This window comes from Vidua macroura, chromosome 14 (assembly GCF_024509145.1).
Source record: "Vidua macroura isolate BioBank_ID:100142 chromosome 14, ASM2450914v1, whole genome shotgun sequence".
In the NCBI taxonomy this organism is placed as follows: Eukaryota; Metazoa; Chordata; class Aves; order Passeriformes; family Viduidae; genus Vidua; species Vidua macroura.
In genome coordinates, this window is record NC_071584.1 from 11,205,891 (window position 1) to 11,222,925 (window position 17,035).

The 17,035-nt window shown below is 37.9% G+C and overlaps 1 protein-coding gene across 1 annotated transcript in view; it reads left to right on the forward strand.

Annotated features, from left to right (window-relative positions):
* TENM1 (teneurin transmembrane protein 1) overlaps positions 1-17,035 on the forward strand; it is a 305,637-nt gene that overhangs the window by 177,467 nt on the left and 111,135 nt on the right. Inside the window, exons 6-11 of the mRNA XM_053990269.1 lie at positions 548-700; positions 5,769-5,968; positions 7,369-7,579; positions 10,849-10,950; positions 11,973-12,167; positions 15,089-15,289. Of these exons, the coding sequence (XP_053846244.1) occupies positions 548-700; positions 5,769-5,968; positions 7,369-7,579; positions 10,849-10,950; positions 11,973-12,167; positions 15,089-15,289 (1,062 nt within the window). The remainder of the gene's footprint in view (positions 1-547; positions 701-5,768; positions 5,969-7,368; positions 7,580-10,848; positions 10,951-11,972; positions 12,168-15,088; positions 15,290-17,035) is intronic.

The following is a 17,035-nucleotide window of genomic DNA, read 5'->3' on the forward strand; positions in this document are numbered from 1 at the left end:
ATCTGCAGTTCAGTTCTAGAGTAAGTCTGGTTAAGTAAGTAACCAGTAAGTAAGAGTAAGTTTTTGCTAATGTTTAACCTAAATGAAAGGGTTTCAGAGTGCAGTTTCAGCGCAGGGCACAGTTTCACTTCAAACTGGATTGGAAAGGTGAGAAGTTTTAGTTGGTGTCATTGCTTTTGTCAACAAAATCTGAGATCATTAACAGTCAAAAGCTGGGGGACAACACTGATACAGCATTAGAATCTGTCACACAATATTGAATTTATTCAACTGTTATCCTTTTAAGTGCAAGTAATTCCATTAATTGCTGCAGAAATTCATCACCCTGACCTGGCTGAGCTCCAGAAGAAAGTGTGGAAACTAATTAAACATTGAGTTTTAAGGTAAAATGGTAAATTGCTCATTAGCCCCCTTGAATTTCTGATTTATTACTAAAAGGATAAAGTAATACTTGACTTTGCAGAAAGTGGGTCATAGCATTCTTTTGTAGTCTCACTGAAGGTGCTGTAGTTTAGACATCAATTAATTGGTCTTCATTTCTTTGCAGCAGTACACTTGTTTGGTTTAACCTGGCAACTACAGCCTGTGGTAGGGGAGCTCTATGAAAATGGAGTTAGCAAAGGAAATAAAGGAACAGAACCCATGGATACTACTTACTCACCAATTGGAGGAAAAGCTTCGGATAAAACAGAAAAAAAAGGTATGTGTAAATGAGAAGCCAGGCAGATGATGAATAGTTAAATATTACTGCTGTACAGATCCTGTATTTTCTACATTTTGACAGTATTTTGAGTTCAGGTTCTATCTTCTTTAGTATCATTTTAAAATGGGTATGAAAAGCCCATAACCAGATATGTTCCTTTAGCAGAACTTTCACTGAAATTAGCAACCAGCCCATTAGAAAAGGAAGGTTCAGTGACACAGTGAGAGAAGAGATGAGAATGTTTGGCTTCTGTCCTAAGACAAAGAAGGGGAGACCATATTTGCCTCGTTTCCTCTTGTGCAGAGGGCTTGACACTGTGCCTGTCTTGCAGACTAAAGTCAGTCTCAGGCAAAGGGAACCTCTTTGTATTGACAGGTCAGAATGTGCACAAGAGTATAAATCTTAATGCTTTTCAAGGCATCCAGTTCCTGAAGGTGTAAGCTAAAGCTCAGCGCGCTGTCACATCCCGGCTGACCCAGTCACAGTGAATCAGCTCCCAGGGATCTCCCACGGCTTCACAAAATGCCTGAGCCACTGTGGCAGCTCCCTGCTGCCAGGGGCACAGCCCTGCTCTGCCTTCCCACCTCCCTCTGCAGCTCCCTGTGTCCCTGTGCCCACTGCAGGGATTGTCTCCTGCACAACCTGGCCACGTCAGTCCTTCACGGCAGCAGAAAATGGCTTTGTTAAAGAATGCAGATCATCTTCTGCCAAGAAAGTGGCTGAACCAGACCTCTTGAAGTGCCTGAGCTAGGATAGGAAAAGAGTGGGCTGTGCAGCCAGGGTGTGAAAGAGAGAGAAGGATCTGTCTGAGATGTGCAATTCCTTCCTCGTAAGTCCTGTCATTTAATACTGTTCGATCACCTGCCCCAGTACAAGTCACATGCTCTGGCCCGTGCTTCCCATCGACCATTGTGACAATGCTTTCTGACCATAAAAAGCAAATGGCCTTCCCATTTCTTTTTATGGTACACAGAACAAGTGGATAAATCAGATCAGATCAAAGTGAATGGGAGTGGAATATGAAACCTAATCTTTCCAGTTGTTAGGAGAAAAGTAAAATTGTATGGGTAGCTCTGCAGTGATAGGAGATTTCCAGAGCTTTCAAATTTTAGAGCGGAGCAGAGATCTGATTTTGTGTGTTCTGGGTAAGTTCCATGGCTGAAAATATGCAACAAAGTGGAACATTGTTGTACCAGTCCCTCCAGGAGGAAGATTGTACTGCACATCAATAATCTTCCAAATCAGTGTGGCACAACTGGATAGAGATCATATTAGATAAATGAACAATAGAAGTACATGTAAGGAGACAGCGATGTTGTTTTCCATTATTTCATCCCATAGAATGGATTTGTAGTGAGTTGCAGAAAATGTTTTATACATTTTTATATTTTTGTCCTGGTGCACCATGGAAAATATCTCAAATAGTTCTTCTCAACTGCATAAAATCTTTTTGTCAATGTATTACAGATTTAATAAAAGCTTTTCCAATGCATTTGGCTTCCAAAGAAGGATGTGTAGAAAAAACATCAAAAGCATCAAAAATCTTAGAAGTTAGGTGGCTGGAAACAGAGAAAAGAATATGCAAGTCAATAAAGTGTAGTGGGTAAAAATGCAAACCACCTGCCTTATCCCTGGGAATCACAGTTTTTAGTGTAGCTACACAGGTCCCCCACAACACTAAAGAACAGAGTCCTGTGATAGCAGAGCCATTTCACTGAGGGCTTATCCAGCAGTTTCAGAGGTCAGCGAGGAACAGAACTACACTGTTGTCTCACTTGTCCCCTTTCACATTTTGGGGGTAACATGTAATCCAGAGTTTAAGATAGGAAGGAGTATACACTTGGGAAAACACAAGAAAAATCGTCTGGCATTAATACATGCATAGTCTGACTCTGGCTAGTCTTTGCTTGTTCTCTTTTTCTCCATCACTTTTAATATATATCAGTAATTTTATTCACAATCCTCCTAACAAATCCTCCATCTAGAAGTGATGAAAAGGAGAACTTGGAAACAGGCAACTCCTTTCCCTACAGCAGGATACCACAGAAAGTTGATGCTTTGCCTGTAAACTTGAAGCCTCTGATGTAATTTCACAGGAATAAATAACTGCTGTCAGATACCTGGTGACCTCACATTTTCCCAACTCAATGCAGCAGCACAGAATGCTTTTCCATACTTTGAAAGCATATATTTTTAACTAATCTTTTAATGAAAATCAAGTTTTTAAACCAGGAAGTCAGAGTTCTTCAAGAAGTCACATTATAACACACTGATCCACAGCTATGAATTAACATGAGTTAACATTTTAATATGTAGTAATGTGATTAAAAAGTCAGATATCCTATTGATGCTGGTATTTATCAGGGGAGTACAAGGAAATTGATTGTTTCAGGATCAGTAATAATAAGCGTATGGGTATATTCTTGTGGAGGTAATTGGCACCACGCTGTTCAGAGTTTTTCTTTCTTGAAGCCAAGAGAAAGCTGTGATTAGGAATCTATCTTCTGTTTTAGACTTCTGAGGAAACTGTGCTTAGAAAGCATAGGGGAGAATTAATACCCTAGCTGGCAAGATTGGGAGCTGTGCAAGGAATTGAATATAGATAATTAAATGATACTTTGTCATACAAAAAATGTTTTTACAACAAGAGCAGAATTGTATTGCAGTGCTGTAACTTTAAAAGCTTATTTTGGATTTTTTCAAGAAAGACCAAGTACACAAGGATCATCTGTGAGGAGTGTGTTTCAGGTGCCTTTTTTGTACAGCCAAATATCTGCTTAGTTCAACTAAACACAGAATAAAGCTAAATTCCTTTTTTGTAAAGAAAGCAGAGTGGCTCAGTGAATATGAAAATACGCATTTCAGACATGACTCCTGCAAAGGCCTTTCCATGCTCTGTGATTGTCTGAAAAATTAGCACTTGAAAGGTAGGAATTCTGCAACTGTGTCATAGGGGCAGATAAGAATGTATATTTTCCTGTTAGCATTGTGAACAGCAGCCTGCACTTCTTTCCCAAGGGATGAGATATATGTACATATAAGTACATCTGGTTTTTTTAAAGCTTATATTAAATTATTGCTAAAGGTATTTTCAGCCAAATGTGGAAAAACTCCTGAGGTGCATCACAACACTCATATGATACTCAGCATAATTTGATAATATCAGTTAGTGAGAATTCACCCAGAGTGACAACATAACACTTTTGCTTTTCAACAAGGAAACAGACCTTCTCACAACAAAATATAATAAGTACTGTATGTGAACACTGACCAGTAATGCCTGTAACTTCAAAAATTATACTGTATCCTTGATTTACTTAGTGCTCTACTGTCTTGTAATTGAATCATATTAATTACCATGTGTCAATATCATCAAAAAGTACCATAGTGTTTTACTTAACCTAGGGTAATTGCTAGCAAAGAATCATTAAGATTTAATATCTCTAGAGTATTGGAAATAGGAGAGAAGGTTTTTAAATTTACATAAGCCAAGTAGGATCTTTTATGGGCTGGGGTGGAAAGGAATCCACTTTCATTGTACAACAGAGAAAGTTTAATTCTCTTTTCAAAACTCAACATTCAAAAATTTTTCCATGAAGCAATTTGGGCAGAAGTAGTCTAAGCTTGAACATTTTAACTCATAAACTAAGTGATGTATTTTTAGAGTACTAAATTACAAGTTTCTATTCTAAAAATAGATGTATTTACATTGTAAGGTGTTATAAGTTAGTCTCTCATTCTTGCTGTGGGTTTGATGACACAAAGCAGCTGTAAAGCTGGAAGATCTGGTGCCCTGAGAATTGCTCCTGCCTTGTAAATTAAATCTCTATTCATTAAGAATGTTAAGTACTTCCTACGCTAGTTAAAGCCTACCTAAGGTCCCACAGAGGGTCTTTGTTATTAACACACTCAGGCAAAAGCTGGCCCTAGCTTTGCTACTGCTGTTTTCATTTCCAGGGGTGATTTATAAAATTTCACATACATTATGTTGGATTAGATATTTATATGCATATATTGTAAAAGATGAGGCTCCAGTCACTTTGCTCCTGGTTGTTTTTCATTGTGATTCTGGAATGAAATGAAACGTAGATGGGTATGGCAGCTGAATTCAATCTTCTCTTGACTTGTCCTCTAATGCCACACACTATCCTGCTTTTACTTTAATTCAGAGTATGGAAATGTCAAGAGTTTTGCAAACCTTTCAATGGAATTAGCTCAAATGTTAGCAGGATTGGGTCTGTGATTTGCAGCATGTCACAATGCTGATCACAGACAGGCAGTAAAAAACATAAAGATGGTGATATAAGCCAACAAAGCAAGCCAACTCCAATTTAGTTTGGCAAAGTCTTCCTTATGCATTCCATTTCTCTTTGTGTTTCAGCACTCTCACACGCATGTGTGAAGGTACACATTCTAGATGTCTGCAAATTTATTGTTCAGCATTATGAAAGTATGCCAGTTTTATCTTAAGAGTGCCTTTCCCTGTCCTCATGCCCCTATTACGCTTCCATGAAGACCAAGCCAGAACAGATGTTCTTTACTTCTTCAGGTACCATAATAAAACCATTAGGAACGGTGATTAATAGAAATCCGGGCCTTGGACAGGGGCTCTGAACTACCAGGTTTGATGGATTTTCTGTCCTCACTGGGGACCATTTGTGTAGCTTCTGCAATGCCCTGTCAGCAGCAGTCTGAAATCTGTGCCAGAGGAAGAATTTCCCACTGTCTTTCCTCTGTGCATTCACAGCTGAATGTGGTTTTGGTTGCATAGCTGATGGGCAAAAACCATGGTCTACACAGCAGCAGTTCAACCCTTTCATTTTCAGTAAAGTGTTACAAGATTTACAGCAAAAATCATGACAAAAAATACCCCATGACACCTGTTGTTGGAAATATGCTGTTCATGTTTATGTTTTCCAACTTGTTGAATAAAAAATGCAGTTATCAGTGTTAGAAGTTGATTTTTGTATATTCCAATATCTAAGGCATGTTTACACCTTGTAACCTTCTCTCTTCACCCACTGTAAATACTCAACTGACTGTTTGTTTGTTTCTGGAAAATCAGTGTTTCAGAAGGGCCGGGCCATAGACACGGGAGAAGTAGAGATTGGAGCACAAGTTATGCAGACCATCCCCCCTGGTTTGTTCTGGCGCTTCCAAATTACCATACATCACCCCGTGTACCTGAAATTTAACATTTCACTGGCAAAGGATTCTCTGCTGGGAATTTATGGCAGAAGAAACATCCCACCTACTCACACTCAGGTAATTGGAAATGATCCTCATTCTATCACACATTTTCAATCAGCAGCGGACAGGAGTGTTCACAAAGCAGAGAGGGAGGAAAGGACTGGCTGTAACCAGTCTGCTTATCCTTTTCTTTTACTGAGCTCTAGCAATACCTCAAACCATGCTCTCTCAGAGCAGTGTCATACCAGACAGGTCAGCAGCTGTGACCTCAGGGATGTGACTGTCTGGGAGGCTGAACAGGTACACACTGTCCTGCTGCATAGATCCAGTGTTTTCTATGCAAGGGATGAAATTCCTGTTCACTTGAAAATGCTTTAATTTTTTTATGATTCCCTTAAAACAGATTGTACAGTCAGTGTAAAGAGTCAACAGAAAAGAAAAAAAGCTGTCTCTGGTTTCTAAGATCAAAATTATTTTTGAGTGCTTACTCCTGGGGATTTTGCAAGAGGAAACCTAGCTAAGCAGTCACATTCAACACATTCAATATTGCTGGTCACATTCAATTTTTTTTTTAGGCTTAATGTATTTGGCATATGAAGCTGTCATTTCTATGGATAATAAATTTTTCATCTTTCTTTATAACAGGAGCACACTCCACAGAGTGTGACAAACATACATGGAATCATGGAAAGATTGTTTATAATGGACCACTAGAGATCATCTACTCTAACCTCAAAAAATTTTTGCTAGATTTTTGATATTAGAAATAAGCACTTTCAGCTGTCAGTGACTTAAATTGAAGCTGGATCTTCAGTTGAGCTGACAATGAACTTTATTGAAAATCAGAATGTCTAAAAAAAAACGAGATAAATATATATATTTCTTGAATAGGGATTCATAGAAATCTCTGGTGCTTTGAGGTTAACAGGCATTAAAGTTGACAGCATCCACTTGGTTAGGTATTAAGAAACTTCCTGTAAAAATATTTATTTATTTGCATTACTAAAATTAAATATAAAGAAAAAGTATATTTAAGTTTTGATATTTGATAGTAATATTAGGGGGCAAGGATTTAAAAATCTGGTATAGAACAACAGGTTTTTAATCTGCTCTTGGCATTTGAGATGAATAGCTGCATAGCACAGGCACTACACCTTGGGAATTTAGGAATTATTCCCATTGAAGAGATGTAATTTTTGGACTAAATCTGCTGTATCTAGTGCAGCAAGTCTGATTTTACCCTACTATAGCAAACAGCTGTGCCAGTTTTGCTGCCACATTTCTGACCAATGGTAATGCTTTTTATATGTAAACTTAAGCCAAATTGACTAAGTTATGCAATTGCTGTCCACATTGGTGAATACTTAGGCAATTCCTCTTAAGATTTCAACTGTTTATTCATGTTTGAAGGAGACATGCAGAGTAGATTCATGAATATTTGCTAGGTGGTTAATTTTTGCTCATTATTATTTCAGTTTGATTTTGTAAAACTGATGGATGGAAAACAGTTAATTAAACAGGAACCAAAAAACTCAGAGGAGCCTCAGCAAGCTCCCAGGAACCTGATCTTGACTTCACTGCAAGAGACAGGTTTCATCGAGTACATGGATCAAGGAGCTTGGCATATGGCATTCTACAATGATGGAAAGAAAGTAGAGCAAGTGTTTGTACTAACTACAGCTATTGGTAAGAGAAATCACAATATAATTATTATTCTGATTATTACATTGCAAAGATGTATTTGATGTATTCCAACTCCTCTTAAGTATTCTCTTAAATATGTTTTATTTCAGCTTAGTTTAATTAACCTCCAGGGAGCAACATTGTGGTAAGCCAATGTTAGACAAATAACAATATTTGTATATAAAAGATGGATCTTATCAAATTAAGTGTGAAGTTTTCATGTGTTAAGATTTTTATGTGATAGTTTAAATGCTTGAATGATTTCTGGTGTTATCTTTTTCCAAGTAAAAGTGATTATATCTGCCCTCTCTACTTATGTGGGCCATAAATCCTACAAAAATTATCCAGGCTTTAAGTCCTTATTTCCAGTATTTTAGTCAGTTGTAATTTAGAAAATCTTTTGTGGATTTGTTTGTGTGTGTTGTTTGGTGGATGGATGCTGGTTTTTTATGCAGTTACTCAAATGCACCATTTTGTTTGGAATACAAAGGACAAATACAGGAGGCATATGAGATTCCTCGTGCCGTTTTAACACATATAGGTGGGCAAGTGTTTGCAGATGTAGGTGTTGTGAGTGAGCAGTCCTCACACATAGGGTTTCTTGGAATTTAAATTTAGGTGAAGTGTTGTATTTATGACAGTCTCAGTTTGCTGCAAGACTTTAACCACTGTACCCTTTAGTTAACCTGTTCTACCATATGTTGAGCAAGATGTCTTTACTAGTAATGGACATGCCATCTGCTCTTCAGAGCAAGTGGATACTATTTTTACTTTGTGGTAAACACCTTGCAGAGCAGGACAGTATGATTCAAATATCCAGATTCTGAAGGACTTGCATAGAAGAAAAAAATTAGAAAATTAGAGTTGTAATGACTGATTCTGGTGTAAAATTTCATATTTGCTCTGTTCAAAAAAGTTGAACTTTTGCAAGAAAATATGCCATTATTTGATTCCATCTGAGAAAATAGGATTCAAGCAATTTATGAAGCATCTTTGCAGATGCTCTACAAAGACCATAAAACCTGTCCAAACACCAGCCCAGCCCAGTATCCAAAATACTGATCCCTTGTTTATTTTTATTGTAAGACAGCAGGGTTTATACAGGAGAGCTTAATATTTCATTTAGTAGCATAACTTCTACTCCTCCCCTTCCCTCACACCCCTCACCCCTACCCCAAAACTGAAATTAATTGCCAGACTTTAATTCATGTTGCATGTGATAAAAAAGTTGTTGTCCCATCCCTTCTGTGGCCAATAAGCAGAAGAGACTATGAAAGGGGGAAACGTGTGAGCCACCGTGCAGGCAGGAATCCTTGTACTTCATCTTCAAAATGCCTGCAAGAAGATATTTTTGGGAAAAAGTCTGTTCACACTGCTGCAAGAATCTACTGCTTGTGCATTTGAACATACTGCCAGCTATTGTGTTTTCATAACCAGTGTCTCTTCCTCTCTCAGTTTTCTGTGCATCATAACTTGATTGTTTCTTCTTTTCCACAAAAAAAAAAAACAAAAAAAAAAAAAACAAAAAAAAAAAAAAAAAAAAAAAAAAAAAAAAAAAAACACACCTCTATACTTGAGGCATTCTTCTTATTCTTATCCAGACTGGTCTAGAGTCATATTTGACATCTCTGCCAACAAAGGAATTAGCCAGGACCTGAGAACAGAGCAAGAGTTTGGATGCAGCTCTGCCACAAATGCTCCTGAGAAGCAGCCATGCCCCTCATCAGCACCTGTCAGATTGTATTTCAAGATGTTCCATGTTAGTTATGTACAAAATTGATTTTTACTGAAATTCTGATCAGACTTTCCCAAGGAGGGTAAAATGCATGCAAAATGTGGCATGCTTCCAAGTAATTCTGTTAACTGAATAAAGGGCAGCCCAAACTGAACACAGAGGGGAGGAATTTCTCAGACCATTCATTCTTCACTTCAGGTCAATGTAGGGATCATTTGCCATGTGATTCTAGGAAAAATGAGAGAAGGCAGGCAAGTGCACACATAGAGCAATAGAAGAGTTGATAATGAACAGTAATATAATAAATTAGTAACGAACAACATTTCTGTGAAAAAATCTTCCTTCTAAAAATGAGCTGGTTTTTAATTTCAAAACAGACCTCTGTGTACAGGTTGTGGATATCTGGTGAACAGATGCATATCAAATATCTGTTCTTTAGTATAAACTGATAGCCTGAAAAGAATGAATTCGTATAACCATAGGAGTTTTCAAGAGGAGCTAATCCTCATCTAAGTGCTCATAATTATGATCAAAATACAGTTATATCAGTTATTTTTATTAATTGCAGTATCTGAGTATTTTCTTCTTTTTCCTCAATTATTTTGTGGGAAATTGTTTCCCATTTTCCTACAGCCAGAGGTACTTCACCACATCTCTTAGTGGATGTGGCCACTGGACAGTCCCAGCTCCCCTGGCCCCAGAGCCTCTCTCCCATCCAGCACCTGCGTGGGCTGCAGAGCCCCTCAGTCCTGGCGCTGGCCTGACGGTGACCTCCTCCACACAGGATCATCTTAGATTCATATTCTTTATGGAAAATCCATATAAATCAGTGAATCCACTGCATTCCTGTAGGAAATATATGTGTAAATTGGAACCAGCTAATCCATGTACAGATAGGAGCTTGTCCTCAGATGTGTGAGGTTAAGTGGCTTAATATCCAAAGCTGTGTGATAAAACATGGGCAAGTTTAAGATTAGAACTGAAGGTGGGGTTCTTTTCTCTTCAAATCTAGTTTAGTTCTTTATCACATTGAATTTCATCACTGTACAAAAGATTATTTTTTTGTTTATCTGATTGTATAGAAGTGGAAATCCTGCCCTTCTCCAAGGGATTCAATTCACATTGTTCAAATGAACACGATAGAAGGCAATTTACTCTATAAACAGGTTTCAAACAAATTACTTCAGCAAGAAAAGAAAGTGTTTAATGTGGACATTTTTCAGCAAATACTCAGGTTCCTGCAGTGCTTTTAATGGTGGTAAATTTTACATGAACACTTACTTTAAAAGCTTTTTGTTGTAATATAAATGATGCACCTGTTATCTCAAAGCTGTCAAGAAAAAAATCTAATAAATATTTGTAAGCTGCTTGAACAGGAATTTTGTTTTATGCTCCCTGTGAATGAAAATGGGCTTTTTACTGCTTCTGCACCTATTTGTATGTTGAGATGTGTCCTGCAGAGTGAGGTGAAGATGCCATTCATTTCAAATTCAACCAATTTATGTTTTTCTTTGTGCACAATTGCCTGAATAAACAGAAATCCTGGATGACTGCTCTACTAATTGCAATGGGAATGGAGAATGTATCTCAGGCCACTGCCACTGCTTCCCAGGATTCCTTGGTCCTGATTGTGCAAAAGGTAATCTCATATTAACTGACCCATGGTCCATGACAGGGATCATGATTATGGTGTGTGACTGCTGGGCTTGCAAAGATTCAAAGTGATTAAAGGAGATTAAATTCCTTTTTCCAGCCAGATGGCAGATACAGTACAAGCACACATGTGGAAAGTTTCTTTATGCTGTACTTGAGTTAACACAGATCAACCACTTCTCCCTCCCTGACTTTCAAATTTAATAGGTTCCTCCATCCACCTTTGCATCCTGTCTGTAATTGTAAAATACATTTTCTAATAGGTGTGTTAGCATAGCATAATGTTTTCTGTTATTTAAAAGTGACAAACAGTTTCACTTTGGAGAAAACAAGTAAATCAAATGCTTCTGTGGTCTTAACTTGGATAGGGTGCAGATAAGAAACCTAAAGCAGCTTACAGACAATTTTCCAGCATTAAGGCAAAAAAACATGTTAAGTGAGCTTACTTCTGTTTCAGATATTTCTGTCAGTATTATCCATTATCAGCTGCTTGTGATGTCCAGAAGTTCTCATGATTTCCCAATGTCTCCTCAGATGTAGGGTTTATTTTTTTAAGACTCAGTTGGCTCAGAAATTGATACTGGATTTTAAAAGTAAGCTTCCACATTGCTGGTTTACAGTAATGGCTACAATTTCAATGATATTAAGGCTTCTTGGAAGAAAAAAGGGAGGAGCTTGCTTCAGTTCACAGGAAATAAATATTAATCTTACTAAAAATCAGACAAATTTTCTGCAGAGGCCAATCAAGGGGAGAGTTGTTTTTATCTTCTAAGATATCCCATTTCTGGTCAAAATTAAGGTGTAGGAGAGAGGCAGACTGAGAAGACAAAGACATTTTATTACTGCTGCACTACCTAGTTCAAAGATTTCAGTCTGTTACAGCCCTTGAACCAAATGAAGAATTGAGGAGCTGGAGTGGAAAAGCAATTTTACAGAACGATAAATGCAATAAATGTTAATCTATGTAAGTATGTAAATACATTTAAAAGGTCAATCTGCCTTCTTCAGATTCCTGTCCAGTGCTGTGCAGTGGAAATGGAGAATATGAGAAAGGTCACTGTGTGTGTCGAAATGGCTGGAAAGGTCCGGAGTGTGATGTTCCAGAAGAGCAGTGCATTGATCCAACCTGCTTTGGCCATGGTACCTGTATCATGGGTGTCTGCATCTGTGTCCCTGGGTACAAAGGAGAGATTTGTGAGGAAGGTTTGTGAAATTTCCTTCTTTATAGTTGGGGGCTTGATTTTTGTCTTTCATTTCCACCTGGTTTAAGGTAGTTAAGAACTCACAGGGATGTAATCATCTTTCTGTGAAGCAGAACTATTTTGCTCAAAACTACCTTTACTGTCTCACAGAAAGTAATGTTAAGATAGAAGTTTCTCAAAGGTAAAGGTATTCAGGTCTTGGTAACAGTCCAGTGGACTGATCATATAGAGTTCACATTTTTATTTGAAAAGATAAAATTATTTATTTTTATTTGGCCTAAAGCTCAGGGTAAGGCAGTCAGAAGATCATTTAAACAAAATATAATGTGGTAGTTCTCCAAAGCAATCAGGCAATTGTAATCAGTTTTTCCCTTTTTCATTCTGTTACATCTTAGATTTTTCTGACAATATAAAGCTGAAAGTGTAGGAAGCAGGTTAGTTTACCAGAACATATTGTGTCATTCTGTTGTCATATGTCATTTTTACTGGGAGCCTTTGCTCACGGCACTAAACTGGCATCCTTTAAGGCTTAGCTAACAAAAAGTGGGAAATTCTGTGAGAAGAAAGTATTGTATTTTTGCTGGTTATGGTCCTGATGTGTCTCTGCCCTCATCTATAAACAGAAGCAGTTGTTGTTTCCCTCAGCATGTCTGAGATTGCTCATCAGCTTTGACTTTCTTCCCTTGTGCATAGCCTCAGAAGGCAGAACTCTTCCTCGTGCTTTCCCTGATTTGATGATTTTTCATTAGTCCCCCTAGCCTGGAGCTCCTGACAGCATACTTTGTGTGTCCTGCTATAGAGATTTTCAGTAATTCTTTTGAGTAGCACACACAAGAGGCTTTTTATGTTGCTTGAATTCTCTAGTCAGAAAAATGTCCAGGATGAATTTGATAGATTTGACATACCTGGAATGGTTTTTAAAGGGAGGATCAAGAGAATGCTTCTGACATAGTCAATTGTTGGTAGTTTCAGAAACCAAGAAAACCCAAATGGGAAAAAGCAAGTAGTACACAGATTTCCTCAGTGAGGCCATGATGCTGAACAAGCCTGTGGCTGGTGAGAGGCTGACTGCTGTTTTTAGTTGCTTTGTTTCTTGCCATAATGAGATCCTGCAAAATGGTTAGGGAAAAAATGACATAAATGTATTCAGACAGCTATTGAAACTGAGACTTGGAAAACATTAGATTTTTACAGTAAAAAATGTATTTAAATTATAAAATAAGGTATAATTATATAGAAATACTGAAATATGGTGGATGAAACAAATCTGTGTGACCAAGTACGGTGGGTTTTTATTGTAACAGTGTGTCCTTGATATGACTGTTCTGTTTGTATTGTAAAACATAACTTGTGCAGTAGTTAGGGAATTCTGCAAGGAATTAAGATTATTTTATTGTATGTAAACAAGATTTAGTTTTATATCAATGCTGTTAACAGACATAGCAACAGATGTACTATCCAGGGAGAACCAGTAACTGCATATATCCATTGCTATAGGGGTCCCTTGAATTTGTCCTGCCAGATTATCATTCCTAAAATGGAGTCACTCTATTAATTTTAAAAATCAGCAAAATAAAGAGCTGTCTCAGAAGGAGGGAAAATTGCTGTGTATTTTTGTCCTATGCTTAGCAAGATGTGCACTGTCCAGAAACACTGATTCCCTCTCTCAGAATTACACTGTGCATAAGCCTGTGCATAAGGAAGGCTAAAAAGGTACAAAATAAATCCTGAAACAAAATGTTGAATTGGTGGCAAAGCAATTCAAAAGATAAAGCTTTACTTCTTTATTTTTAGACTGAAAGGTTCTATAAACTGGAGGCCATTAATTTCTGTGCCTGAAGTATTTAGCCTTCCCTTCCTGGAGCAGAAAACATCTCTTCATTCCTGTAGCACAGGATACTGTTTGTTAAATTTACAGTTTAATTATTAAAACAGTATTTGTGCTGATACTTGAGAAATGCATAGCAGAACTTTCACAGTGTCTCTAACATCAGTCTGAAGCACGATATAGCATCAATGGGCTTCTGGCTAATTGTTTCTCGTGCTCAGACCCCACAGATCCTTCAGTCCACAGTCTTCCTGCAGCCTCCAGGGAAGGCTGGCTGCTTCCTGCCTAACACCTGCCTTGTTAAAGCACTGCTGGGGCTTTGTGAAAGAATATGCTGCTCATACAGTACTAACCAGCTGATTTAAATTCCTCTACAGAGCTCCTGAATTTTTCACTAGGAATAGTTTAATCCAAATTGAGAACAAATTTAGTTCTTTGTTTGCAAATTGTTCATCAGTACATTATGACTTTTATGAAGCTGTTCATTACCTGCAATTGCCCAGCACATATTTTTTATGTGTGTGGGAATTTTTTTTTTACAGCAAGCATTAAGTCAGAGATTCACTACTCAATCTTAGTGAGTTACCTTACCTTACCTTTTTTTCGTAGCAAATTTTCAGCTATAGAGATAGCTTTTCACAGGAAAATGAAAGAATAAATATTTTTTTTTCTTTTTTTTTAGATGTAAATAAAACATAGTGCACTAATACCCAAATGGAAACACAAAGCACAATTACAGAATTAACTATTAATTGCTCCAGCTGTTTCCCAGCCCTACTACTGAAGCACAGACCTCACCAACTTAGACCAATAGATCTGCCCTGGGAATCTGTGTTCTAAAAATGAGACAAAATTAATGACAAGATATTCATATGGCCTCTAACAGTCTATGTGCTTGCTTTTTTTCCTTGTTTTTGACTTACCCTTTTGCACAGATGTTAACAGACTCTTTTGCCCTTGTGTTAACATTGTTTCTGTTGGGTATTTGCACCAAAAAATCATCAAATTAATCCAAGTCTCTGATGTATTTCACTAGTAAATAAATGTAAAGGTGTGAGTTTTGTGCTCTAAGTTGTATATTCCCTGCTTTCCAGAGGACTGCCTGGATCCCATGTGCTCTGGCCACGGTGTGTGCGTGCAAGGGGAATGTCACTGCTCCACGGGCTGGGGCGGGGTGAACTGTGAGACGGCGCTGCCCGTGTGCCAGGAGCAGTGCTCGGGCCACGGCACCTTCCTCCTGGACACAGGACTCTGCAGCTGTGAGCCACAGTGGACAGGCCCAGACTGCTCCACAGGTATGATGGAGACTTGACTTAATCAATATTGCCTGTGCTTTCTGCTGGAGGCGTGAAAGAAAGTAGCTGCTGTTGCTGTGCTAATAGGAATTTTAAAAACAAGATAGGGATGAACCACGAGTACTGTGGCATGGCATTTCATGGGCTTGTCAGCAACTGGCTTTCAGTTGCCAAGGATAAGAAGTGTATTTTCTCTGTGACAAGAATGTTTCTGTCTGGTGGCATGACATTGAGAACAGTAGTCCTGCAAGAGGGCACATGCCTCCTGGCATGCACTGGGGGCAAATGTGACTCTCACCTGAGCTGCTGAGCACCTGTCAGGCTCATGCAATCAGGGTATCCACAGTTCCGAGAGAGATTGGGAAGATGTTTTAAAAAAGAAAAAAAATCCAAATACAATGACTGATGAGTAAGAGAGCTCTGTCAAGAAAAAACCTTTAAACAAAAAAAGAACATAATTCTCTCATGCTGGGAGAAAAACTCTCTTCCTCCTTAGAGGACCATCAAGGTTTGATCCCCCTAAACTGGGTTAAGAGTTGAAATGGATTTCCTACATGCATTATCCATTTACATTTCGTTTTGTTGAAATAAATGAACTCTGCACATTTTGCTCTGTAGGGGAGCATGTCATTACCAATGTATGTACTACTATTTTTTCCCCTATAGAGCCCACAAAGCCAGAATCTCAGATGATAAGTAGCACATCCCAGTAGAGAATAGATGCAAGTGACAGATCTGCTGAACACTGTGGAATACAGCCAGTGGTACAAGTCACCAATTTTTCTTAGAAATCATCATTCAGAAGAGCACTTGGAACAGTATAAATTTCTGCACAGATCTTCAAAGTGTGTGATTATGGTCTTAAAGTAGGGACTTATAAAATGCTCCTCTCCATGATGAATTTTTAAGCAACAAAATATTGACCTCCTAATAATTTTCAGTGTTTGTTACAAGGACCTTGCATTCATTCTACACTCCAAAATTAATGCATGCAGTTTTAGTCTGACACTGTCAGATATGGCACCTGCTTTGATAAGAATTGACTTTTTATTGGTTTTCAGCAAAAGCCTAATTCTTTGCATTTTTATTCTGTATTTTATTATATATTAAAAATACTCTCTGAAGCTTAGTATTATTGTAGTATTTCCATTAATGAAGCAAGTAATTAAGAGAGGTGTTACCTATGTACTAATTTTTTACTCAAAAATGTTGCAAACTAATTCTGTTTTAATACAATGTTATTGTAGCTCAAAAAGCAATGTTAGTCTCAGATGGGTCTGTTGTGGCAGCTGCATGGGGCAGTTAGATATTAAGTAAGGAATCAAAAGGCTAATAAATAACCTCCAAAGCTGTTTTGAACATTTTTTGAAGGGAACCTCTTTATCTCCATCAGTAGAGAAAATACCTCTCTTCATCCCTAGTGTATCCTGAGTTATCAAAGGATGGTTTTACAGCTACCAACAGGCAGCATAGCCAGATGCTTCAGACTTCTTTCAAATATATGCTTCTTCTTAGGTGTTAGACTAGTTTCAGGATACTCTTGGCAATACACTGAGTGTTAGACTGAAGTATAAATGTTCATTTATGCCTGAGACATTCTTCCTAGGATCAGTGATTGCTGTGCATGTTGAAAATAAAGTTTGATTTTAGTGAGTAAGGAAAACATCAAATGAATTAAGTAAAGAAACACAAGAGGAGTAACAAGGTCACAATAAAGGAGTTGTCACATGTGACTGAGAAAGTTAG